At 36.8% G+C, this 27,437-nt stretch overlaps 1 protein-coding gene across 1 annotated transcript in view; it reads left to right on the top strand.

The window, feature by feature from the left end:
- MIPEP (mitochondrial intermediate peptidase) overlaps positions 1-27,437 on the top strand; it is a 64,934-nt gene that overhangs the window by 8,448 nt on the left and 29,049 nt on the right. The window contains exons 6-14 of the mRNA XM_002191604.7: positions 634-816; positions 2,291-2,447; positions 2,815-2,863; positions 3,508-3,568; positions 4,220-4,272; positions 18,211-18,364; positions 19,281-19,358; positions 20,362-20,566; positions 23,342-23,451. Of these exons, the coding sequence (XP_002191640.5) occupies positions 634-816; positions 2,291-2,447; positions 2,815-2,863; positions 3,508-3,568; positions 4,220-4,272; positions 18,211-18,364; positions 19,281-19,358; positions 20,362-20,566; positions 23,342-23,451 (1,050 nt within the window). The remainder of the gene's footprint in view (positions 1-633; positions 817-2,290; positions 2,448-2,814; positions 2,864-3,507; positions 3,569-4,219; positions 4,273-18,210; positions 18,365-19,280; positions 19,359-20,361; positions 20,567-23,341; positions 23,452-27,437) is intronic.

Consider the following 27,437-nt stretch of genomic DNA (forward strand, 5'->3'; position numbering starts at 1 on the left):
AAGGGGGAGAATGGGAGGACAGAGATCATGTTATATCATTCTTTACACTTTAAAGTTATGTTTTATCTGTACCCTCAGCCTTTTTTCTTTTGAGCTGTGGACCCACAGACAATAAGAGACCATACTCTACTAATGTGAGCAAGTTCACTGAAGCACATCTTGCATGATTAAGTGTATGAAATACTGCGATGATAAAGCTCTAAATCACAAACTCCTAAGAGAAGGATTGAAATACTGTAAATAGTTAACAGTCTGCAGGAAACAGCACAATATAATCATTTTATTCTGTATCTGTTCTAGGGTATTCTCTAAAAGATGCTTCTTTTTTTTCATTCATTGTTTTACATAGCAATCAGTTACAAGTTGGAAAAAGCTTATGTAATTTTTACTTGAACGCCACTGTACATTTTCTTGCTACAGAAATGTGGGCATTTTCTTTGAAATTTCAATGCTTTATGGGCATCTGATCTCATTGACTTGCCCTGCATTATGACTTTGTTGATTTTGTAGCTATAATCTTAAGTGTTGTATTTTCTGCTTCATTTTTGAAACAGTCCTTTAAGATTTAAAAACTTTGAGTTCTGCTTGTACTCTGTTTGAAGATATTATTTTGTGCTTTTATTTTTCTTACAGCGTAAAAAGGCAGTTGACCTCAATGTCAGAATATTGGATTTATGTAACGAATTTCTGATAGGAACTCACATTCCCAACAAGATTGACAAACATGTTTTGCCAGAGCATATTCGGTATAATTTCACAGCTGAAGGCAATTACCTACGAGTTGCTGGTCTACATGCTGATTGTCCTGATGATCTGGTTTGTATTCCTTGACTTTAATTTGGCATCCTTTATATCAGAAGTGCATATCGGTAATTTGACTGGTTAACGAGGCAAATCTGTGTGGTTTGTGATTATTCTGTAATCATTTATGAGGAAAAAAATTGGTAGAATGTCATCATCAATAGTAGCAGGTATGAAATAATCACTGTGCAGATCCTGAATGGCTGGAAGAAAAGGAGGGGCAGAATCCAGACTGAGGGATGAGATTATAGCCCTGCTCTTCAGGAGTTTCTTCAACAGAGGCCACCAAGATGGGCAGTATCTGGAGTGCTTGCACTGTTAGGAAGGGCAGAGGGATTTGGGCTTGTTCACCCCATAGCAGAGGTGGTTTGGGGGGACCTTGACAGCACCCTGCCAGTACCTGTCATGGAGAAATAGAGCCAGGCTCTTCAGCATGGTGCACAACAGGAGAACAATTGTCAAAAGGCACAATTTGAGATGGGAAATGTCTCCCATGTGTGCAGAGTTTGAGGACCAGACTGGAAAAAGCTTTGTGTGACTTGTTTTAGCTTGTACCTGTCCCTGCTTTGGTTGGATTAGAGACCTCATGAAGTCCCATCCAGCCTGAATTATCCTGAAAAGAACCCTTTAGTTATAGCTAATGTTGTCTTTCTACAAAATAATTTAGAGTTATAAATTTAAAGTTAATTTAGACTCATTGAAATGTGGCAGTGGCTCCCTAGACTTTTAGATAAAATTTCAGGATCAGGAGCATATTAAAACACTCCAGGGTTCTTTCTTCACTTATACTATGTAGAGAGAAGCTTAGTTCAGATGAAAACAAGTATAAGTTGTTGCTGGATTTCTTGAGTTTATTCCATATGTAGAAATAAAATTATTTGTAATTGGTTTGTGAAATGTTTTATTATATTTTATGAGTCTTCAGGTAGGTTTTTTCTTTTAGAGTTATGAAGAGACCCAAACTAATTAATAATATGAGAAAGGAGAAAGTTTGTGGGCAGATGGGCAGACTAATAGTTTTCTACTATGAAAGAAATAAGGCTTTTCTCTTCCTCTCTTTTTTCTCCCCTGACCCTGTCTCTTTTCCTTGTCAGATCCTACTATAAGCAAACTGAACTGATATGCAGAGAACAATTTGGGTTTGTTTTCAGAAGTTTTAATGAGTTAAGACAGCCCACAGAGTGGTCTGAAAAGCACAGATGTTGGCAGAAAGAGGGAGGTGATGAGAGGCTGTTGACAGGAGTAGAGAACAGGACCCTTTTTGGCAGTCTTGATCTGTTAGGTTGTCTCATTGCATTTCCTCATTCCACTTTTAATGGGTAAGAGAGCTGTAATTGTCAGGCCGTTGTAATTACTATTGTTAAAAGGCTTTAGGCCTTTTCCCACCAATATCAGTGAAATACAGCTGTTGTGCCAGATCTTCAGTTGCATCACTTGTTTCTGTTAAAAATTACTCTGTAGCAATGTGACTTTTTCTTTCTTGTATTAGGTGCGAGAAGCAGCTTACAAGATTTTTCTCCACTCAAACTCCCAGCAGCTGACTCGATTGGAGGAGTTGCTTGCGAGCAGAAACAGCCTGGCACAGTTGGTTGGCTATGACACCTTTGCCCACAGGGCTCTTCAGGGAACAATGGCCAAAAATCCAGGTAATAAGGCATGTATGGAAGGTCATGTTGAGAAGTCAAACAGCTCAGTTTACACGTACTTCTTCTAGTGAAGGGCTTTATTGCAATTGCATTTTGCTGTATGCCATACTCAATGGTCACTGTAAATAACAGTACTCACTGGGGAGGATCTGGTGTTTTAGTTCAGAATTGATGCTCACTCCTTAGATTATGAAGGTGTCATTATCTCAGCAAGTGACAAAGTTAATGGAGTACTAAATGCTCTTGAAATAATACCAATGGAGTAATTTGTTAAAAAATCTAATGGAATTTTTGTTTAGAATATTCTCATGGAAATTTAACATCCTTTAGGGAAGAATAATTTTAATATTTTTTTCCTTCCTTCTAGAAACAGTAAGACAATTTCTGGAGAAGCTTTCTGAGCAGTTGGCTAAAAGGTATGTCTTTTTCACTGAGTTGGTTTTTTTTTTTTTAATCCATACTCTTTATTTCAAGAATAGAGGGACTTGTGCAGTAATAAGTTAGTCATGCTGTTTATTATGTGCTCTGATGAAACAAAAATCAAGACTTCCCCAAAATATTGGGAGAAAGAGAAAGCTCTGTGCTTAGAATAAATTCTGTGTCTGTGATCAGAGAACACCCAAGACTGAATGCAAGAAGTGCAGTAAACAGCAAACAAGAAAACCAAGTTGAAGTGTAGAACACCTCTCTTGGTCTTCTTGCCATATGCATAACTCCATATATTTTGCATCTATTTGTCCTTCTTGCCACCCTGAACTCAACACAGCACAAAACAGTTTCATCACTGGGTGTAAATGTGGTGTATTGTAAGAATGAAAATGCTTTTGAGCTGTACAACCACAGGAAGAGGGACTGAATTTGAAAGTACCTGAATATCAGAAGCAGAGTGAAAAGGTTTTTCTACTGTTGTATGTGGGCCTTCCATTTTATCTAGTCATTTTATATAGTACTATAAATCTCTGATGATGGGCATTTTATTAGGATACAATATTATCATGTACTGTATTTCACTGCTCAAAAATATTTTTATTAATGTTTTTATAATAAAAATATCTTTCAGAACTCAAAAAGACTTTGAAATGATGACAAAAATGAAAATGAAGCTCAATCCCCACAATTCAGTAAGTTGCATTTCCAAATATGATTGTCTGTTTTGTTTCTTTTAAAAAAATATAGTATAAGGTAATCATGTTCTGCCATTAGCTCTACTTTAGTGTACAAGATGTAGTAGAATTAGAAACATGCTCTCTTCTGGCTTCAAATGCTTTCTGACTACTTAGTTGCTGTATTAAAACCAAATACTAAGTATGAGAGCTGTTGGTTTATACGAGGTGATACTGAGATAACCAAAACATAAAGCAGTGAAAGGGAAAATCACTTCGCTTTGAATTAATTCACTCATTTGATAAATAAAGGCTTTACTTTAGGTTAGATTTAAGCCCTGTTTGTATACTACATTGACTGTATCTTAATGCTGTACATATCTAGATTTTTCTTTTTATTTGAACGGAGTGTATTTCTTCAAATCTGGTATGAAATCCTATCATGTAGTTGAATTAGAAGACCAATCTTCAAGAAATGTTAAAGTAGTTTTCAGTTTAAAAAGTTATCATATAATACATGATGCTATTTTTGGTTTGAGCCCTGTTTCACATTACTTTTCAAAATTCTGTGACTTACTGAAACTGCAAAAATACTCAAGTGAAACAAAACTTTTACTAGGGTTCACTTGTTGTCTATTATTGTAATTATAAGCTGGAATTCTCTTTCAGATGCTGATGCCATGGGATCACCCCTATTACAGTGGAGTCCTTCGTGCTGAGAGGTAAGCTCCTTATGTTCCTGATTGTAATGTAAATGAATGTCCTTGAAATAAAGACAAAGAAAGTCCTCAACATAAACAGGATTTCTTTCTCTGAAGATGTACCTCAATATGAAAAAAATAAATACTATCTGGTGGGAGAGTTGTTTGTAATATTTTTTACTTACTGCTGGAATGCCTGTACAAGTTTTTGGCTCCAGTGTTGTTTTGCAGAGAAGTATTGGCCCTCTTTGAAGATAAAAGAGGATGAAGCAGTTTGAGAACAGACAGAAAATCCTTATTCTTGCTTTGTTTTTAGTTCTTAGATGGGCTGTAGTAATGTTTAAAAATAAATTTTGAGCACTGAACAACTTGTGAATGTGCAACTTCATCCTCTTTTGCAGACTTGAAATAGGAACTTCTTCTGTAAATCTTTACTGTTTATGGATAGAATTCATTCTTTCTTGCAAAGACTGGGAAATAAATTCTTTACACAGACTTAAATAGTGCACAGGGCCTTTGCACATAATGAGATGTCAGCTCTGAAAGGTGTAAGCCCTGCATGTTGCCTTTATTAGATCAGCAGCAGTGACCTTTGAGGTTTCTGTTGGAAAAGATAATTGAAAGACGTGCTGTTCTCCCAGGGAGGTTTAGAAAAAAAATATCTTCCTTCACTGCGGATTTACAGTTTTTTGGTTTTTAAACAAACACAGACTGGATGTGTCTGATTCAAATAGTAGTTTACTCTGGGTCGGAAAACTGTGGTAGTATAGACATGGCATGAAAGGATTGGGCAGCTGGCCTGGTTATTTTCAGAATTGGTGTGTGCCATAAGGGTTAGAGCATTAAGTGTAGAAAGCGCTGTGTTTGTTACTTCTCCTGGAAGAGTGTCTTCTGATGGGGATTGTCCTTAGTCTTACTAGTCTTAGTGTCCTTCTTAGATTTCCCCATGAAGCTTTAGGCCTCATGACTGAGTTGCTTATGATCACAAGTAGATTATTCTGCTCTTTTTGGCATTAGAAAGAAAACTATTTCCTTTCCTTGGGGGGCTTTGTAAGAGACCCAATTAAGTTACTTTAAAAATTGCATGGTGTCTTCGTGAAAGAAGAGCAGGTAAAACAGACCTAGACATTGGCAATGTATATTTGCTACTTTTTTTTGTATTCAGACACCAAGTCTGGAAGTTGGATCAGTGTGAAGAGTCTCCTGAATCTGTGTAGGGCTTCCCTGATTGCAATCCAGGATTGGGGCCCAATGTTTTTCTCCCTCCAGCTTGGGTAGGACTATTTGTTTCTGGCAGATATACAAGACAGGAGGAAAAAAGTAATTTTCCTTTCCATTGTGTGCAGAGCTGCTTTGCTTTAACACAAGAGTGTGGATTTTTCACAGTCCTGTTTTCTGGATAGTTGCCTGTCTTTGGAAAAAGTGTTTGATCTAACTGCCTGAACAAAGCTTTACATTTATTCTGCTCATATTGTGGGTGGGTAACAAGGTACTGGACACTGGGTAGTCAGCTCTGAAAAGTAAAACTCCTCCTCTGAACAGTGACAAGGACTGTGCCCTATGAGTGAAACTAGGCAGGAGTCAGAGTATTCATACAACAGCCAGAGGATGGGAATATACTTTGTCATGTTTGTACCCTAAATGCCCTGTTACCCAAATAAGAATCTCCTATCCTTTTTCTTGTATTTGTACTTGTTTGACCACATCCCTTCTTGAATGCCCTGTGCATGCTATGGTATGTTCAGTTCAGCACTTTTGTAACTGAAAGACGAGAACTGTATCTGTCGCACAAACCTTCATGCTTGGCTGGAGTTTGTTGGCTATTGCTTTTGGCTATTTGTTGTTACTCTTTTCCTAACTGAGCCAATTGTCTCATAGTATTAAATTATTCATCTAAGGAAAAGTGATATTTTTCTTGGTTGGTTGGTTTTTTCCCATGGGAAATGATAGAATGCTTTTTTTTTAAAAAAAAAAAAAATTAAGTTATAGGCTGAATAATTTAATTTTACTTCTATCCTATTTTATTTTGCATTTTTTCATCTTGGAAACACAAAATATCTTTTCAAACAAGATGCACTCAACTGTAATGCATTTCTCCTGTTCTTTGTTTAGTCTATTATATTTTTTTTGTTCTCCAAGGGTTTCTTTCTTTCGGAAGAAATTTACTTTTAGCTTTAGGTCTTTAACAAAAATGTCAAGGTTGTATTTGTAGTGCTGTGCACAGAGCATGGCTTATGTATTTCTCTCTCATGTTTTGGGACTCAGTAGTAGTTTGCATGGTGGGTTTTTGTATTAGAAATTTCTCTTTTCTTCTGCTTAGTAAAACATTTGTGTTGAAATGAATTTATGCTTTTGAGTATTCCTTTTGGACTACTGTTGTCACTGTGGCTCAGCTGAAGTACAGAGCCATAGTTTCCTAGGTACATAAGATGCATAAGAACATATTGTTAGGTATGTAAGATGCAGACTGCCTTTACAGATGTAGGTATAAAGGAGACTATGGGGATTCAGTTCTTGATTAAGTAACTCAGCACTAGGGGGTGCAAGAAATATTTGATAGGATGGTGTGTCTGCTGGAAAATAGGTACTGTTTCTGAGTTTGGCCTATTCAGCCATTCCTCTTTAGTCCTCCAGATTTTGACCAGCTACATCTCAAATGACACTGAAACTCATGACATATTTTTAATGTTTCTATTTTTATTTGCAATATGTTATGTATTTTAAATGTATTTCTGTATTTTATCTTCTAAATATACAATTAGTCCTTACTGTGGCAGGATTAAGGAAACAAATTCTTCACCGGGTTTATAATAACTAGTTTTAAGATGTTTACTTCTGAAGGATGCAGGATGCCCTCGTGCATTTGGACTGTAGAATTTTGATGTTATTTGCTGTCGCATTGGGTTGGTTTTTGTCGCTTCTTTCCACGGCGTTGCCGACCGTTGCTGCTGTTCTGGCCCTTGAACAGCAGGAGGCGCTCCAGACTCAAGCCACAGAGTTGCGGTTGTTCTGTCTAAGACCAGCCACAACAATTTTGTTTCTGTCAGCTTTCACCAAGTCTTTTCCCTGGAAACTTGATCCTACTTCAAATGTGTAAGCCTCCCGTTGATGGGAACAGGATATTTTACTATTTTTTTTTTCTCCTAGACTATGTTAAGTAGCCTCTCTGGCTTTAAACCTACACTTAAGACAGTGTAATGTTTTTATAGCTATAGTTAAAGAGGCAGGGAAAATAAATGTCAGTATAAATGTACTTTTAAGAGAAACAGGAGACAAAAGTCTGAAATTCATGGTAGTAGTGTCTTAAAAGAAGATAGAGTAATTAAGAGAACCTCAAGAATTTTGGCAGGCTAAGGGTAATAAACCAGTGAATGCTAGAACATGCTTCAGCATCTAACAAGTAAGAAGATGTCTAATATGTATATTATAAAAATAATAATGTTGCATTTTAGTGCAGACAAGTACCCAAGTGTTAATTAAATTGCATGGCTTCTCAGTAAGTGCAGCTGTAATTCTCAAGGCCCTGATCTTGCAAAGATGTGGTAGTCTTGCTGACTTCTTCCAGGTCAGAGAAAAAACCACAAGACTTTTTGAGGTCAGCCATTTGTCTTAAAGGTAGGATTGGCTGTGCTTAGTCACTTATGACAAAGGTGCAGAACTGTTCTTGAGAACCATCAGCAATGAGTTTTGTGTACTTGGTATTGACTTCTGTTTCCTTAACCTGTGGTTCTTGCCAGGCTGGGTTGACTTCACTGGCTATAATTCACTATTAGGTTTTTTGCCAAAATGTCCCAGATTTTATTCCACTTGAAACTGTGATGTGCTTGCAGAGTACTGACTCTGTGCAAGTCCCTTGCTTTGGGACTGCAGAAGGAAATAAGACCAGCCTTGAGGATGGCAGATGAATGCAAAAATAAGTTTGTTTCCTGATGTGTAGGAAAGAGAAACCACCATGACAGCTGCAGGCATTTTGGATTTTGGGGTGCCATCTTAGTAGAAATTAGGAATAAATCAACTCCTTTCTTGTTGGGACTGTATATAGTTTGCTGGCTTCCGGGAAGGGTGGGCATCACTTCTGGGTTTTTTTCAGAGGGGTACCAAGGTAGGAAAATGTGACTGGATGTTTCACAAGTTCCTAAAAGCCGTAATTAATACTGAGGTTTGTAAGTTACTAGTAAAGAAACTTGTTCATGACTGCTTTTTGTAAAATTATTTTTATTTTTTGAAAGGCTATTCTCTCTTGGGAATGCCATATGGAAATATAGCCCAGATCCTTTGCAGAACATGTGAGATAACTGTCACACTGTTCAATTTGAAAGCTGAAGTGGAAACATAATGCAAAATATAACTAGGAAGCCTTTCAACTGAAGTGCTCAGAGAGGGGGACAACTTTCTGTAACAAACTATTTGTAAGAAAGGTAATGTGTGCCTTCTTTTAAATCAACTAATGTAGGTATAGAAAGTCTACTTTAACTTACCAGTCACTAAAACTAGTGGATTAAGCTTTTTGGAGGTAAACCTGAAAGTTATTGAAAAGCATTGCTGTAAAGCATAATTCAACTTTCAATAATTATTTCTTTATTCAAAACACTGTGGAAGAACAATGAATTTGTTAATTTGAAAACTAAATCAAATCTAAAAGTTGTGTGCAGCGTTGATACCAATATTCTAAAGTACCCCCCTTGACCTCCTCCAAAATATTCTAGGAAATACAATTAACAGAAAGAAAAAAGGAATGTTAAATACAGGTGCTACCTTATGGTTGATGAGAGTACAAAGGCATTCTATTATTATTATTATTGTTATTATTTTTAAGAAATCCAGAGTCTTCTATAAATCATGGTTCAGAGCCTCCCTTTAGGTAAAGAATTAAGTTTCATAGTCTGGCATGTAATGAAAATTGGAAGGGGTTTTCCTTGTCTTGATCTCTTCAAGTTAACCTGAGGGGTTCATCTCACTTTTATCTTCACTAACAAGATCTTTTCAAGTTTCTTTGAAAGTTTTGACAGGATCTGTTTTATTAGAGATAGTTAACTTTGTCGTCTGTATTTTTGTGGATGTCAACAGGATAATAATTTTTCTCACAAAAACCCCCAGAGAGGTCAGGATATATCAGGGACTACATATAATAGCCACCAATAAGATTTTTTGCCTGGCAGCTAATTTGCAATTGTTAACTGTCCGAATGCTTGTGTTCTGAAGAACAGTGATCCTGATTCAATTTTATAAAAAGCATTCTTAATAGAATAGATGAAAGTCATGTTGCACAAAACAGTCTTAGCCTCGTTCCATAGACACAGCTTAAATGAAAGTGATTTTAAGAGTCTGCATTTTATTTAGACTCAGTGAAGTCATACAAGCTTAGAAATAATTATTTATAATCACATACTACATCTTTGTTTCTCACAGGGGCACAGCCTTTTTGTTTGAAGCCTGCTGTTCTTGAAGAATAACCAAACCTCATTGTGTCAGTTAACTTCTTTTTATAATTGTTGTTTTTTAATTGGTTTGGCTACTTTGCTTCTCTTAAAAATACTGCTGGGCTCCAAACTGTGAAAGTAAAGTGCCTGGATTTCTTAAATGTAGTTTATCCTTTAATAAGAAGTAGGAATTTACATTAAAGAAACTACAGCTTTCTTTGATATTTCTGCTTTTGTTAGGAGGCTACTGAGATTTCTCTTTGTCAAGTTACTTAGCTCACATTCTGACATAGAGTATGTGAGAAAATTTTCATTCTTTCCTGGGCTTTGTTATAAATACAAATGCTTTGGCATTTGAAATCAGATGTTCAGAGTGAATTAAGTTACTGGAATCTGCAAAATTAATACAGAGCATACCTATTACGTTCAAGTTTGTGTCTCAGTTTTTTGCAGTTTTTGACAGATAAGCATGACAGTTATGCAATTCTACAGGAGAAACAATTAATTTAAGGTTCATTATTACAATAAAAAGGACCTCTTTGAGTCTTGATTTTTATCTTTGTTAAGTCAAAGCAGCTTAACTGAAAATTTGGCACAGAGGAAAATACTCTTTTCTACTGTAGAGGAGTTCATGTGTATATTTGTTGATGCTGTTGCTGATTTGTGCAGGGTGAATGTGTGTTGGTGTCCACTTTTTTTTACATAAATGTTATATTTCCTACATCAAAACTAAATGCAACCTTTAAAATGAAATTATTAATATCTAGGCACGTACAAAATCCTTGATTTCAGGAAGTCTTCTTTTAGATTAATCATTGTATTTTCTGATGGGTGTGTGTATGTCTGTAACGGATAGCAGTTTTGATATTTCCTTTTCCTGTTCTTCCAGAATTACATTCAGATCCTTTAAGTTTCACATAATGGCTTAAAAAAATTTATGTGCTCAAGTTCAAGGGTAGTTGGGAAAATATTTTTGTAGCAGTGCAAATTGAAAATACCAAAAATCAATCCATACCTGCATTTTTTTCCTGGGGATGCACTAGAGGAAATGACACATAGTAAGAAATCTTTTTGGCTGGAGTATATAGTTTTCTGCAAAGCTAACACTATCTGAGATTCATCTCTTTTGCCTGCATTTTCAAAGGCATATTCCCATAGAAAATACTGTCCTCTTCATCCTCTTGGATTCAACTAGACAACATACAGTCCAGTCAGGGAAGCCTAAGTTTCAGCAAGAAGCAAGAGCTCATAGCTGAGCTCTAGACTTGTGCTAGTTACCTCTAGCTGGTACCTTATTAAGCTTGAAAGTGTTATAGTATTGTGTCCACCCTTCTTTCGTGACATGGGTATCCTAAGGCCCAGAACTCACATTTTGAGTAAAAGAGTATCCACACAGGGTGTTTGATTCTTGCCCTGGCTTGCTTAGCTGCCCTGAATCCATTTTCTTCCTTAGGAAATGCTGTAACTGTGTTTGCCAGCTTTGGAGACAGCAGTACAGTGTTTTTCTGGTGATCTTACTCTGCCGTGTGCACAAGAGTCTGTCTGCTCTTCTGGGTCTGCAAATTACAGCATACAAGAAAACCTGTCTTCCAGCTCTCTCATTTAGTTATTGTCACTAAATGTTGTCTGTCTCCAGAACATTAACCTTTCTTCGTAGTAGCAGTAATGCTTAGCAGAACCCTTACTGGTGGCAGAGTGCCTGTTGCTGTAGTTCAGTGTGGGTCATGATAATTTCCTTTCTGATTTCTTTTCCCAAAAATATTTGAGTACACTTCGTGTTGGAGATAAAATCGTAACTTGTCTGAATAAATGTGGAGGCCACTTGATGAAGAGTGTGCTCATAATAAAGCAGCTGCTTCTTGCAGTTTTATTTTAATTTTTTACTTATTTTTTTAAATAGAAGGCACAAAGCTGTACAATTATTCAAGCTCACAATTGATAACAGCTTGAAAATTGTGCATAAAGTGATTCTTAGAATGGTTATTGCTTTAACATGTAGTATAATAAAAATAATTATATGCACAGTAGGGTCATCAGCATTTCTTAAAATGTAGATTTTGAAGATAGCTTTGCTCTGGCTAGTGAGCATTTCAAGGGCAGGCTAAACTAAATCACTTTGGAAATTCTGCTCCTTTTTATGTAGAGTCAGTCAGTATCAGCTAATTCATTGACTGAAGTTATACTTTCATTCTGTTGATTGAAAAGTAATGTGCAATGGAATCCCAGAATCACAAAATTGTCAGGGTTGAGAGAGACCTCTGGAGATAATCTAGTCCAACCCCTTGCCAAGGCAGGAATGCCTTGGTTTTGATAGGGTTTTGTTGGGAGGCTCTAGTCTGTATTTACAAATACACTTGGTTTCTTGTTTAAAAAAAGGGATCAAAGAAGCACCATACACCTGGGATAGAAGATGGGGAACTTTGAATTTTCCCTTTAGCTTCAGGAGATACTAATTTTACAGTCTTGGATCAACCCTCAAAACGGCTCTGCATCCTACACATACAAGTTCTGTCTTTGTTACTGGACAATTTAAAATGCTAAAGGAGTGTATTGAGAGAAGTCTTAATCTTCAAGTTTTATGTAGTCTTTTACAAAATCTGGCCCAGGTCAGAGTGTGCTTTGAAGATACAACCTGAGACTCTTTAACAGCATGAGAATCTTCTTTGAAAGGACTGAGGGAAGAGAAGTTTTGATTGCTGTCACAATCACAGTCCCCATTGCTGCCAAAAGTTGAGCTACCATATTTTACATTGGTATGAATTTGAATGCCAAAATACTGTGCTTGGGAAATGTGTTCCTGCAGTCCTACTAACATGATGAAACTGTCAGTAACTGAGATTGGGTAATCATTTGTTAGCTAACAGATGCTTTTTTTCTTGTCATCTGGAAACAATGAAGTTGCCAATGACTGCTGCCATTTGGGTGTCTGAAGTCAACCAAGAATCTTCAACAAGGGAGCATCTACTTTGTAAATACTTCCAAATACTTTTCTACCTACACCCATATGCCAAATTTAAGTTTTAGAGATGTAGTAGAGATTGCAGCATTTCCTGTTCTGTTCATTGAGTATTTTTATTTTTGAGGAAGGTTCGAATCTTTCCATTTGTTCCCTTTTCCCCATTGTCATCTAATCTTACCTAGTGTTACACCTTTTATTTTTCAGTGAGTTGCATTAAACCTTGAAGGTGGGGGCTCAGAAAATAGTCAGTCATATGCTTGCTCTTGCCGCTGAAAGGCAAGATCATCTATCAGTAATAATTCCAGGAACTGAGGTTTTGGTTATAGAACATCAGTTTCAGATATCTGAGGTTTTGGCATATTGCTGTTCCTAAGTAAGCCCAAAGAGAAAGTTTTCCTGGAATCAGTGCAAGTTTGGGATTAGGTTTTCTTCACATAGGTTGTACTTAATTTGTGAAGGTTGGGTTCATGTAAGGAGGTAGGACCAAATTCAAAACTTGGGAATTGAATCAGTGTTTTGATGTCTGGAATGATTCCTGCTTAGAGATATAGACTGGTATTTAGACAAAGATTTTTGAAGATATATTACACACTTTTCGGAGGAATAGCTTTTTTGTTTCACTACCCAGTACTCACTTTGAAGTATTTTGGTTATTATAATCTGATTGTAATAATTGCACTATATTATGGGTTTTAACCCCTTTTTGCATAACTCCTAGGACACTGGCTAGGAAACAGTGGATGCCAGATAACTCAAAGTATAATAATCTCTGCTGATTGCTGCCAGGTGTGTCCAGAAGTAAGTTAAGTATTGAGTCTGGGGCATATGACTCTAGTGGTATTTGAGGGTTTTTCAAAATCTTCAGCTTTGATTTTTTTTTTCACGCTGGTGTAATAGGCAAGGCAGAAATGGACAATTGAGATCAGAAGTAGAAACATTTTTATTTTGACATTCTATATAAAAAAAAATGCTGTTTTTCAAAACTTTTTTCAATTTTCCATTGGCAAGAAGAACATTAACACACATCTTTCATTAAATGTGGGAGAGATTTGATCCTGGCAATGTTCTACCAGAAGGGACTGACATTAACTTTGTGTAGTTTCTATTAAAGTGGTTATTTAGTCAGGACCTCATTGTACTCAAAATGTCAAGATTGTGACATCTTCAAACATTAGCCGGAGTAGGGGGCTAGTTCCTCTGGGGAGTCTGCCTTGCAGCATTATAGTCTGGTACTGCTATTTTTCTGGGGGCTTGGATAAGTATCATGCTTTTTTCAAAGGACAAAACTATTACAGGCTGACTTCCTACCACCACCTTACCCCCTCTCCTCATTTTGGACAGTGACAGTATATTACAAAGTATTTATCAGAAAGCCTTCTTCCCATACTTTTCATCCTGGGGTGGGGTCATGGGGACACTGTGCATGTTCAAGGAGTGCTGAGAATGAGAAGTAGGCGTTAATCTTCTCCCTGCAATATATTAGTGTCAGCTGTTCTACCCATGAAGAAATATTATTGCTTTGTCCCTCTAGTACATATCTGTGTATTTGACTGAAATGAAATGAAACTTAGTTTCGGAGGTTGTTTTTTTCCACCCCTCCAGCAAACACATTTATCCAGTATTTCAGCTGGATGTGGTAATCCTTTGTGATTAGCATGAAACATTGCCTTCCTCTGATAAAGCTGGAATCTATCTCATGCTGCAGCTGTGTGGTCTTAGTCCTAGGTTCCATATGACATCTTCACAAAATAATTGGAGTTGGAAATTTTCTCTGGCGGTCATCTGTTCCAGCCCCCTGCTAAAGCAGAGTCTCCTAGAGCTCGGTGTCCACGATCATGTCCAGGCAGCTTTTCAGTGTCTCCAAGGTGCAAGACTTTGTAGCCTCTAAGGATAACCTGTGCCACTGCTTGCTAATCCTCACTGGAAAAACATGTTTGCTTATGTTAAGATGCAACATCTCATGTTTCATTTTGTGCCCATTGCCTTTGGTCCTGTCACTGGGCAGCACTGAGAAGAGCCTGTCTCTGTCTTTGCATGCTTGCTTCAGGAATTTGTACTCCTTATTAAGATCCCTCTGAGACTTCTCTTTCCCAGGCCGAACAATGTGGCTGTGTCTCTTTTCCTGATGAGCTGAGCACTGGGCACAGCACTTCAACACTGGACACAGTGCTGAGTAGAGTGGAAGGGTCACCTCCCCCAGCCTGCTGGCCATGCTCTTCCTAATGCACCCAGGGTGCCAGTCACCTTCTTTGTGGCAAGGGTCCCTCGCTGGCTCATGTTTAACTTCTTGTCTACCAGGACCCCCAGGTCCCTGTCTGCACAGCTCCTTTCTTGCTGGGTCTGGGTGTTCCCCAGCACATACTGGTGCCTGGGGTTGTTCTCCCCAGGTGCAGTGGAGAACTTTTTGAACTTCTTGAAGTTCCTGTCAGCTCATTTATCCTGTGAGCATGTAAACGACCCGCTGGAGTGAAAAAAGACCCTCTGACATATCAGCCACTCCTCCCAGTTTGGATGATAATTTAGTGTTATCTGCCAATGACTGGACAGGACAGGACTGGACCCAGTACTGACCCCTGGAGCACACTGCTGGTCCTTGGCCTCCAAGCAGCCATTGTGGCACTGATCACCCTCTGAGCCCTGCCATTCAGCCAGTTTTCTGTCTGCTCTTCCAGCCCATACATTGACAGCTTCTCTGTGATGGTCTTATGGGCTCACTCAAGTCCAAGGAGGTGATATGCACTGCTCTCCCCTTTTCTGCCAGGCCAGTTATTTCATCATATTGGGTTATCAAGTTATTTAAGCATGGCTTGCCTTTGCTGAATCTATACTGACTGCTCCTGGTGACTTTCTTGTCTTTCGTATACTTGGAAACGGTTTACAGGGTTAGCTGATCCATCAAAAAAAAAAAATTCTGCTCCTAATTTTGAGCAGTCTCTACACCTTTTGATTTTTCTTATTTCTTGTGAAAAAGTTATCTAATTTCATGAAGCATTTTCAAGGGGCTGTTCTTTAATTTCTTATTATTTTACTGTTGGGAGTAACATGTTTTAATTTCCTGCAGCTGTGAAAATCTGATGTTTTGTTATGAATGTGAGCTGTTGGTAGTGTTAAATTCTGATTTACTGAAGTGTGTGTTTGTAGTACTGTGTCATATGTTTCTTTCTTAAAATACCTTGTATGCTTGTCTCTCTTCTCTCACTGGGCAGGGAGGAAATAGCACAGGAATCCTGGATGACACTGGATGTCTGAGGGGTAGGAGGGTGTGCAGGCTTTGCAAATAAGTGTAGATTTGGCAGGACTGATTGAAATGCACTTGGCAAAAAAGCCCTGCAAAGAGCCCTTGTGCAATGAAGCCACTTGAGCTTGTCCGTGGTGTGCATTGAGACAGTTCTTTTGTAGCAGATATTAGTTAAAGAAGCAATTCTTTTAATTAATAATGGAAAACTTAGCTTACTATTTATAGTGGCATGTAGGATGATAGTACAAGATTTTAAAGTGATATGACAAAAACCAATTCTAAACTATTGTGGAGGTTGTTATGATTAGCTCTCAAAGAAGGGTTGTTTTAACAGCTCTTGTAGTCTGTATGCAGGGAGAGCTTCAGAGGAGAATCAGGAGGTCTGAAGCACTTGGTGGTATGTTCCAGTTTTCATGGTAACAGTCTGGCCAGAACGCAACCACCGGACAATTTTATAAAAGTGTGGAGACATCTGAGACTTACCTGCTAAAGCTTTCCAAAAAGGACCACTGTTGAAAGTATTGCAATTCTTAGGAATTACTGAGTTAAAAATTCTTAGGGTATTCAACACAGACCCTTTAATTCTGTGTGTCAAAGTGGACAGGGGAGCTGTGTGTGTCAGTCAGTGTCCTTTGTACTCTGAATTTCTATGGCTTATATGAAAATTAGCTCATCTTTTTTGCTTTCTTTTAGAGACTTGCTTTCAGTCTTTTTATCTAACTTGATCTAAAGTGATTTATATCATGCTTATTTCCTTGGGTGTAATGACTTTTTTAGTAAGAAGGAAAATGTGTACATGGAAGCGTGCAGTGTATGAATTTAAGTGTGAAATTCTTGAAAAATTGTGTCAGTGTGGTAGAGGCAAAATCTGCTTTATTTTCTATGTTCTAGTATAGTTTAAAATAGAATGGAATACACGGACTTTCTTGCATTTGTGGTGTGATAATAAGCAAAATCTTGTACCTGACCATATTGTGGCTTAGAGGAGTAACCCCACCCTGCTGTGCCTCACAGCTCAGTGATGCTCATCAGTGAATTGGAGCTGCAGTTGTCAGCAGCACTTTGGCAAATGAAGTATCCCTAGGGGGCTTCTTTTTCAGGTCTTCTCTGGGGGAGTGGGAAGGAAGGAAGGGTAGATATGTGGGTAGGGACTAGCTGGTTCTTTCACAGCTGGTCTGTAACTAAGCTTTTTGATCCCAGGTCTTAAAACAGCATGGTTCTCATCTTTGGTGTCCAGCTATAGTAGTCTAGTTGATGCATGTTTAAATTTCAGTGACTGTGATTGTCTAGACTTAAACAGTCTTTACTCTCAGACGCTAGAAAATGGCATAAAATAGCACTTTGGGCTTTGTATGTGAAATGAGGCAAGAGTATTTTTTGCCATTTGTGGTGCACACATAACTATAAGCAGATTCCAGCTCTGATTTTACTGTTGTCTCAAAAGAGTTGTGTGGCGCTAATCAGCTTCTGAAAGGTGTAATTTTGCAAAGCATTTATTTGCTTGATACACTTGTAGTGTGTTTACTTTTTAGAGTCAGAGTCTCAGGGAGTGTGAACCCTTCTACAGACTGCATACATCTCTGAACTACTTTTTGAATTTTTTGTTCATTCTGTTTATGTGTGTGCATGCAGATGTATGATTTCTTCCTCTCTATGAGTGTCTTCTGTCCTACAGCATCTTGGACATTATTGGTTGCGGTTAGGCTCAAGAAGCTGTGTTGGCCATGTTTGAAATTCGTGTCGCATACTGAAATTTCCAGGTGGCTTGCAGCTGTAAGATATTTTCTGCATGATTCAAGAGAGTCCCCAGAGCTTGAGGTGTAATTTTTGTGTGGGAGGTGATTGTGTCTACTTGGTGTTTCTGCAGTGAAAGGCAAGACTGCAGAGTCAGCAGTGCTTACCAGTTGGTTTCCTGCCCTGGCTGAGGATTTGGCTTAAACCACAGCCAAAGCCATCTTGTTTTTCTGATCAGTCACACGATGCAGCCTTGGCATGGGAAAGGCTCTTGAGTGCCAGTGGCCTCTTGAGAATCAAAAGCCACTGCTTGGCCACCCATCATGTTGCTATGGTCTGTTTAGGCTACATGTTGACCACATTTCTAAAAATCATAGTCAACATCTGTTGAATTTGGTATCCAGATTTGAATGTAAGAAAAATCGAGGTACTGCAAAGCATTGTGTCTGTAACTTGGTTTCACTATTTGAAAAATAAAGCCAAATGTGCTCACTGAGGGTCTTTGGGCTGAGCTGGTATGTTTTGTGGCATTCTGTAGCTTGAAGGTGAGTACTATAGTTTATGTAGCTCTGCTGACTGACTGGTTTGGGATTCTTGTATTCCCTTAGGTACAACATTGATCCTGGCTTGTACTGTCCATTTTTCTCTCTTGGGGCGTGCATGGAAGGTTTGAACTCTTTGTTCAGTCAGCTCCTAGGGATCTCTCTCTATGCTGAACAGACAAAGAGGGGAGAGATTTGGTCTGAAGATGTTCGAAAGTTGGTAAGTATTCTTGTTCCCAGCCTCTGAAACCAAAGGGAAGATAAACAAGATAGTGTGTTCCTGTGAGCTATGAATTAAACTTTAAAAGAAAATAACTTGGATACCTATCAAAAACACAAACTAGTTGTCTAATTTTAGTTGAAGTTAGACCTCAATAGCTTTATCATCTCTTTAAGTGCCTTTTGGATGTTTGGTATTTTATATCCTTAGTAAGAGCTCTGTGTCAAGGATGCCTGAATCTAAACCAGTTTCTGTTTGGAGATTATTGTTGCACTTTTCTGAATGGGCCCTGTTAATTTTAGTTTCAATTTGTAGATAACCATAGATGACTAGAATGCTGGAGATGTGTGTCCTAGCTGTCATGTGTCTTTACCTTTTCTTTTTTTACTCTTTAAGTCATCTTTACTTTGAGATTGATTTTTACTTTAATTTTTCTGCCCTCTTTTTAGGGGAATTAAAACTTGGGCAGTAACTTACTCATCAGGTTACCAAGTTCCTATTTATTCATTGCCAGGTCTTCTGCATTGCTCTTCTATCCTCAGCCTCCAGCAAGAGATGCTGTTCTTTATGTACTGTGGGTCAATTTATAATTACTCCTTACTCTTTCTTTTATTTCCTTGGTAAATCAGCTTCTGTTTGTCATTTGTGGGCTTTTTTAACACAGAAAGTACTTTTAATACTAATCTGTGACTGCCTAATTTTGAGTGAAATGCAGAAATGTCTGTAATTTGAGATACAAGATATCAATTTTTTCCATGTATTTATTTTCAATTAAAATTAAGAACAGATTTTATATTAATTATTCCCAGTTTGTTTGTTATTTCTTCATTATAAGTCTTGGGATTTGAATATTAGGTCTTCAGTTTGCATGTTATCAGTGCTTTCACTATGGAAATTATATTCTTTTTTTCTTCAGGCTGTTGTTCATGAAACTGAGGGTTTGCTAGGGTACATCTATTGTGACTTCTTCCAGCGACCTGATAAACCACATCAGGTAACATTTATGATCTGACTTCAGCTTGGGTTTTATGTAAGTAATGACTATAGCATTAATGCTATTTGCGTTCAATATAAATTCAGTAAAACTTGACTAATTTTAAAATAAATTAAACAGGGAATGTGTGTAACTTCATGTGTGGGTTCAGGTAAAATATTTTTTAGAGCAAGCTTTCATTTAAAAAAAACACCCTATAGGCTGAACTCAGACTCTTTGTGGTACAGAATAACAGGTGTTATGAAGTGTTTAGGGAACTCTGTTTAGAGAAATGGTTGATATTTAAACACTCGTTTTCTGGCCTAGTGTTTACAAGTAGAAACAATCTCACATTTATACTTTCTAATCTTTACACTAAACTAATTTTTATTCTAAATTCTCTTTAAAAATGTAGACATTTCTAACTGGTGTGGCTCAGTCACTACCTAGTGCCACTATATTTGTAACAGGATGCAGTACAGTAGACACTTCACTCAGTAGGAGCATCTGCATATTACCACTTTCATGAGGTGATGTATGAACAATCTTTAAATCTACATTTAGATTTATAATAGATTTATAATACTAGCAAAACAATCTCTGTTTTGCTAGTATTTCATAATATACTAGTAATTCTGTGTAGTATATTTTATAAAGAAGTTGCTGCTGAAGGTGGAGGAGAGACTTTAATCTGTACATTACGGATTTGACACATCAGTAAATGTCTTGTCACTGGTGATACTTGTTAGAAAGTTTGAATGGTTTTGATAATTCTAAAACATAAATAATTTTATTTTCTAAAAGCAACACAGTCTTTCCTTTACGGAATAAAGTAATTTCTTTATGAATTTGAAGTCTATAGTAAGGATGGAGAAACAGTGTTGTTCAATAGCAGCACTGAATTCTACTCATCTAACTGATATATGTTCAGATTTGATTTAACAGTTTAGTTTAATTTAATCATTGTTTTAGTATCATTGATATAATGACATTGGCTGTCCATCTTTGCTTTTACCTTGAAAAGGACTGTCACTTTACAGTTCGAGGAGGCAGGCTAAAGGAAAACGGAGAGTACCAGCTACCTGTAGTTGTTCTTATGCTGAGCCTTCCCAATTCAGCAAGGGGTGCACCAACGCTACTAAGTCCTGGCATGATGGAGAATCTCTTCCATGAAATGGGACATGCTATGCATTCTATGTTGGGAAGAACTAGGTACCAGCATGTCACTGGTAAGACAGTTATAGTAATAAAGTGATTTTTTTGTTTTAGTCAAATGTTTAATTTCCAGAAGAAAGGAGTAGATTAAAAAAACAATTAAAAATGGACAGAACAAAACTAAAGAATAAAAGGAGTATGAACCAAAAATGGCTGTCATGTTAATAGTTCTATACCATTGATGATTTAACAATACAGTATCAGATCCGCATATATTATGTAGAACTCAACCAAACAATGCTTGAATATTCTTTTTCTAATAAGAATTACGTGTTTGTATCTCTTCTTTATGTACTGTTGATCTTTATTCTGTTGGTGGTATCCACTCTTTCAAGTTTGTCTTATGTGGAGTTTATAATCATTGGAATAGTTGGAGGTTGGGAAATAGGTTGTACCTACTGTAAAACCACATTGAATCCTGGGTTGGAAATTACGTAGGAAAATGAATGAAGGAAAATTAGTGAATTAGGTCTTTCAGAGAGTAGTGAGGGTATTGGCTGGCAGGCTTCTGTTACCTTCTGCAGCTGTGCCAAACAGGTCAAAGACCCATGTTGGCTAAGGCTGCTTGGCATGCTACTTTTTTAACCTGTGGACAGCTTGATATATTCTTTTCCATAATAGTGTGCTGGAACTCTCAAGTGCAGTAGACATTTACGTATTTAAAAAAAAAAAAAAAAACTACGAAACCGGTGAGATTGTGAATCCCTTGTCTGAAGAATTATTTTTTAATATATTTTACCATTTTTATGCTAATGATACAAAGGGGTGTTAATGTTAAGTTAATGTTTTATCAATAGATATCTTTGCACCCAGTGGCAAAATACTCTTTTTTTTAAGTTGTCCATTTAAAATTAATGTTGACTGAACTATTTTATAAGTCTGTCATTACTGGACTTAGTTAAAACAGATGAACACTGCATAATTCCTTCAGTATAAGTTCTGTATAGTCTTTGGGACACCTAAGGGCTCTCTCCCACTCCTTCCACTCATATAGCCTTGCTGATCTTGAGCTACAGAAATACTTATATGCCCAAAATATCTGCTTTGGTGTGAATTCTCCTCTTGTGCTGAATCATGTGTTTCTGCATGTCAGACTCTTGAAGGGGCAGGAAGTGGCTAATTGTGAGGCTCAGATTTTCCAGGAGTCCCTGTGTATGGTTTCTGTGTTGCCTTAGCTCCAGGCAGTCCTGCATCCCAGGGGATTTCACTCCAGATCTAGCATTGCAAAAGCAGCACTGGAGGTTGGAGGTCAGTGGTGTTGTTTCTGCAGAGAATCCTTTTTTAATGGATTTGGAGTGTGTAAAAATCAAAGGGCTTGTCCCAGGGATGTCTGTTAGGGGCTGTCTGCTCACATGGAACATGAGGGTGGTGAAGTTTGGAAACAGGCTATTGTAAGCACAAAAAAATTTGACATTTTAGTTGAGATGAGCTGAGTAATTTGGCATCTTTCCTGCTCTCTCTTGCCTTACTTTTCTTTAATTCAGAACTACACAGTACAGATCATACATTTTCAGAATACAAGGAGAATTTTTGCTACCAAACAGATTTTTCAGCAGTGGTGGAAAAAAACCCCACAGTTTTATGTATCAGTGCAGAAGTGCATATAGCTAATGTGTCTGTGAAAAGGTTCAGGGTGATTTGAAATTACATCAGAGCTGTATCTAACAGCAGTAAATATTAGAATGGCAAAGGTACTGGTGAAAGTGTTTGGGCATGTTCATTTTGCGTGTCTAGTCTGAAGGTGAATTCAAACTGCAGCAGGTACAGAAAACTAGAATGCATAGTTTCTTAGACTTTATCTTGCCTTTGGATAATGATGGCTCAGAGAGAATATAGTTTCTCTCAATTTAGTAGGTAAAAACCAGTATGATAAATGCTATTTATATTAAAGAGCAGTATCAGTCTGAATCACTGAATGTAAACAGATTACAAGTTAAGATTAAAAATTAGAGAAAGATTTGTAGAGGTCAAAGGAGTGATTTTAAAAACCAGTCTTCAAATAAAAGTAAAAACAGACTGGGATTTAAGACTGATTCTGAATGTTGACATTGTCTCTGGCTGACAGGGATAGAGGTGATGACCCAGTGGGTCCACTATGAAAGCAACAACTTTTCCATTGTTAACTTTATAGAAATTAGAAATTCAGCTTTGATTTGGCAATGTGTTATGCTTTTTAATGACTTCCATTGGCTAAGCTGCTGATAAAGATTAGAGTAAATAAGGGGTTTGGGAAAGTGCTTTTTGAAAATAGTAACAGCTGAGGTATTACCTCATTGCACTTACATAGAACTTGTCTTGAATCTGCAAGAGTGTTCCTTGAATGAATGACTTGGTATCATAAAGGGAGGTTAATATAAAGCATAAGTAAGCTCAGCAAACAGATGGAAGCTAAAACTTGTAACTGTGAATGGGATTAAGGCAGAGTTTTATTTACATTGTAGTTTAATTTAGGTTTAGGACACTTAAAGATTTGGTGTTTCATGTAGGGCCAGTTTGGCTACAGTCTGGTTTAGTTTAAAAAGGGTGTGATCCAGAGCTTTATAAGGTGCCTCACCCAGCTGTTCAAATATTTTGTTTTACTTTGTGCTTTATAGTAAAATGTGTAGGATTATAATGAAGCTTTTCTGGCAGTATGTACAATAATGGAAATAAAATATTGACTTAATAAATAAAAGAACATTAAAGTTCACCAAAAGTCCAAACTAAAAGTTGCAAAACCTTTTGGGAAGAGTTAACTATTTGTTAGTGAAAATAGCAGATGCTAATGTGTACAATTACTCTACCTCTAGGAACCAGATGTGCTACTGATTTTGCTGAAGTTCCCTCAATTCTGATGGAGTACTTTGCAAATGACTATCGAGTGGTTAACCAGTTTGCAAGGCATTATAAAACAGGACAGGTAGGGAAAAATGTAAAATTTTGAAAATAGGAATAAATGTATGTAGGAAAAGAATCATCTTTACATGTGTTATTAATGGATAATGTTTAAAGTAGAAATAAGCAATGGATAAAGTTATTTTAGTATTACAATTTCAGTTATTAAAAAATAATGTTAATACTGTCATTGCAAAAAAAGATAAATGTGATCTGTGGAAGAATATTAGATTCTTACATCCTAGGTTCCAATTACATATTTAAAACTTCCAGCCTTGTTTTTTTTTCCTACAAAGTATAGTAGGTGAACAGCTTCTGTGTGCATCAAGTTGATTGGAATGATTTCATATAATGACAGGTAAGTTATGACAAAAATAGCATTTGCTATTGAACTCTCTTAAGTCTGTCTTAAAATAAAGCTCAGGTAGCCAATCATGGATGTGAATGGAAATGATCTGCAGTGGTTCAAAATTTCCATTTTTACCACACTGTAGGGCAGTGAGTGAAATACTTTGTGATGAAAAACATACTGCTCTATTTAGGATTATATTGGTATTAGGTTCTGTCAGTCATGAATTTCTGCATTAAAACTCTGGTGCCGTCTGTATATGAAGTAATTCTTTATCAGTCCATTGCAGGATCTGCTTTCTGTGGGGTGTTTGGAAAGCAGTGCTTTTTGTAGCCAGGTGACTTTTAGTAGTCACTTTAAGAATGATAATAGAAAATTATTTATATTTATACAAACATTTCAAAAATTCCTCCTAAGTTGTGTACTGTTATACTTAATTGGAGCTTTTTATCCAATACTAAGCATTCAGTGCATTTCAGTATTATGGAAGTAGAATTATGTTTGCCTCCATTGAATAGTAAGGAAAATGTTTAACTTCTATTTTAATAGATACTGTCTGAAAAATTTGCTCTGTAATTTTTTCTTTTTTTAATATTTTTTTCTTTTTTCCCTTTTTTCTTTCTTTTTATCTTTTTGTAAATTATATTTTTCTTTTTTTTTCTTTTTTTTTTGGTTTTTTTTTTGCAAGAGAGCAATCCTTTCTGCAGAATTTATTGCATTAAGAAAGGTCTCTTTGAAATCTAGGAGTTAAACTCAGTTCAAGAGTGTTGATCATTTATCTATTTGAATCCACATACAGAAATATGACTTTCTAATGTTCTCTATAAAGTTCATGTAGTGTTTAAACAGCATGGAGTTAATCTGATTGCATATGAGTTCAGAGAATGAGCTTCACTAAAACATCTGAAAGAGATTTGTTGAGCATTATTTATGGCTTTGTATTTTCAAAATGACTTGACAAATCTAAACCATGTTTAGTTTCAGTGCAAAAGCTAAGAACCAGACACTCTGTCCCATTTGGCATTTCCATAAACTACTTCTGTTTATTGGTGGTGAAATCTTCCCCTTTCGGAGAGCAATTGAGAAAGGTTTTATGTAAAAATCCAGTCTTGAAGAGGGCAGGAATGGATTATGCTGGAATATGAGAAGAGGAGCCTGAAACTGCTCTGTGGCTCTTGAGAGCATTAGATGGCTTTTTTTTTAATTGCTTTTTCAAAATTTTAGAATGCATTTTTAAGCCATTATCCAACGTATATAAATCTGCTTTTGCTTATGTTAGTTCATCTAAGCTGATTTTAACTCTGATATCATATTTCTATGTTTATCATTTAAATACAAATAGATTGAAGTAATCTTTTCTGTTGTGTCTATGTTATGAAGTACTTTGACTTGAAAATCCCATCTCTCTTACATTTTCAACTTCACAAAGATCTTTTTGGGGCTTAATTTCTCTGCTTGTTCTCTGATATTCTTCTGTTGTGCAAATAGGAAACTTGATTTTTTGGGGTTTTTTTTTTTTGTTTTTTTTTTTTTTTTTTCTTCTCCAGTTTTTGATGTATTTGAAAAAAGAGTCCACTTTAACCCTTTTTCAAGGGGGAAGTAAGGACTACACCAGCAGAACTCTGCTGGATGTTGGCAGAAGGTGGACTTGCTGCTGACCCAGTTTGTGTTGAAGGCAATGTAGATAATTTGACAAAGCATCCTTCTTTTGTTGTTGCTGCATCTACGTCTAGTTTTTGCATGTAAACTTCAGGTGGTATGGTTTCTCATACTCCTACTGAACATAATTGCATCAGAAAAACTTGCCCGTGTAATCTCCTCTTACATTAGCCATTTCTGTAAAAGTCAGTTGTAGAAGGACTAATCTTTGAGGATCTGCACTTACAATCAGTGCTTATACTTGTGGGAAGAGGAGGGGAAAGAGGTGTTTTGATTATTAAAACATGTGAGCAGTTGAAAATTCTATTTCAGTAGCATTGCAGGAAAATAAATTGATGGGCAGACCTTCAAAGATGAGAGTTCATTTAGATGTAGATCATGAGGTTCTGGTCCAAAATATCTTGAAGTTTATAGAAAGCTTGTCTCTGCCTTCTGTCCCTTTTGAAAGGTTGTGCTGTTGAATGTTGAGCGGTGACAAAGCCTGCAAGCTCTTCTATCAAAAGGAGCAGGTCTTTTGAATTTAGCTGAAAAAGCTGGCCAGTACAAATCTAATTGTTTCAAGAAAATAGCAAGCCCAGTTTTCCTTTCATCTGAAAGATGACTCAAACAAAAAAATCCTTGAGAAAAAATGAATAAATAGAGGACTGTAATAATTAGTTACTAAAGTTGGATTAGTCAGGTAAGCTCATGAAATCAAGCCATACCAAAATGAGGGCATTACAGTGCTTAAGCAGACAGTCTGGTGCATGAGTGCCATTCTGTATCACTGGGATTTTGTTTAATTTCATTTGTAAAGTGCAGAGATATGTGGTAGGTCTGAGCTAAATAATTTTAAGCTTGTGACTTTGGAGCCTCTCTTGAACAAAGGCCAGTGTTTCAGCCATTCAAATTTGAACTGAGTTAATTTTTCACAGAGATGGAATTACAAAGCCAGTATTATATTAGCATGATTACAAGAATAAGCCCACAGATAGTACAGTTGTAATGTGTTGCAATTACTACACAACGGTAAGGAGTTAAGCATGCTTTGGGACACAAGGAATTCTTTTCTTTGAGCCACCATGAAAAACATGCTGAAAAATTCATTCCAAGATCTTAAAGTTACTTAATGGAGAAGGTTAGAGTAGTGGACCTCAAAGAAAAGCATGTAGTGTTTAAATTTAAAAAATGGAGTGGTTATTCAATGGCATAGTTTCAGGCAAAGCTCTATGAAGTCTTTCTTTTAGAAGGAAGATGACAGTCTCATTCCGGTTTTATCAGAGAGTTAGTCTTTCAGGAGAAGTGACGTAAGAATGTTGATGCCTTTTAAAAATTCATTCAGCTGCTTATTAAGAAACTGCGTGAGATTGTAATGGAGCAAGGAGGAATAGTTTCTTCTGCCTGAAACAATATGTGCTCCAGTTCAAGACCTCAGCATATCTGTGTGCATGACATTCACAGAAGCATACCTTGGAGTGGAGTTGTGATCTTTGAAAAACTCTCTGGAGTCAAATTTTGCTTCCCTGAAAACTTAAGTATTAAGATCCCAAAGGTGTTTTGGGAAAAATAACAGACTTCTTTATCAATTTAAATTCTTTCCATTTAATCTAATTTTGGTAATGTTTTCTGGTGCCAAATTCTGCTTGGCTTATGAATTCTGATCATAACACAATCTTTGAGCCAGGTTAGTAACACTGATAGATTTAAGAAAGACATAAATGTTTTTTCCTCTTTGCCTTTTTGTCAACAGGTGTAGTCATAAGAATGACTTGTACTTTCTTGATTTTAATCTGCTCAAACAGTAGAGTTTGCCCTTCAATGCAGTCAGTAGACTGGCATTATTTGTTTGACATTCATATGGCTGCAAAAAAAGTTAGCAGCATTTTCTTTGACACTCTTGGTAAAATTACCTGTGTTTTACTCAGTGTCGAGAACTTCCTCTTGCCGTCATTTAATATAGAAGAAATGTAACATTGAAATACCATTATGTGGTAAGAGTTGGTTTGAGCTTACTGGTAGGAGGG

The sequence above is a fragment of the Taeniopygia guttata genome, chromosome 1 (genome assembly GCF_048771995.1).
Source record: "Taeniopygia guttata chromosome 1, bTaeGut7.mat, whole genome shotgun sequence".
Taxonomy (NCBI): Eukaryota; Metazoa; Chordata; class Aves; order Passeriformes; family Estrildidae; genus Taeniopygia; species Taeniopygia guttata.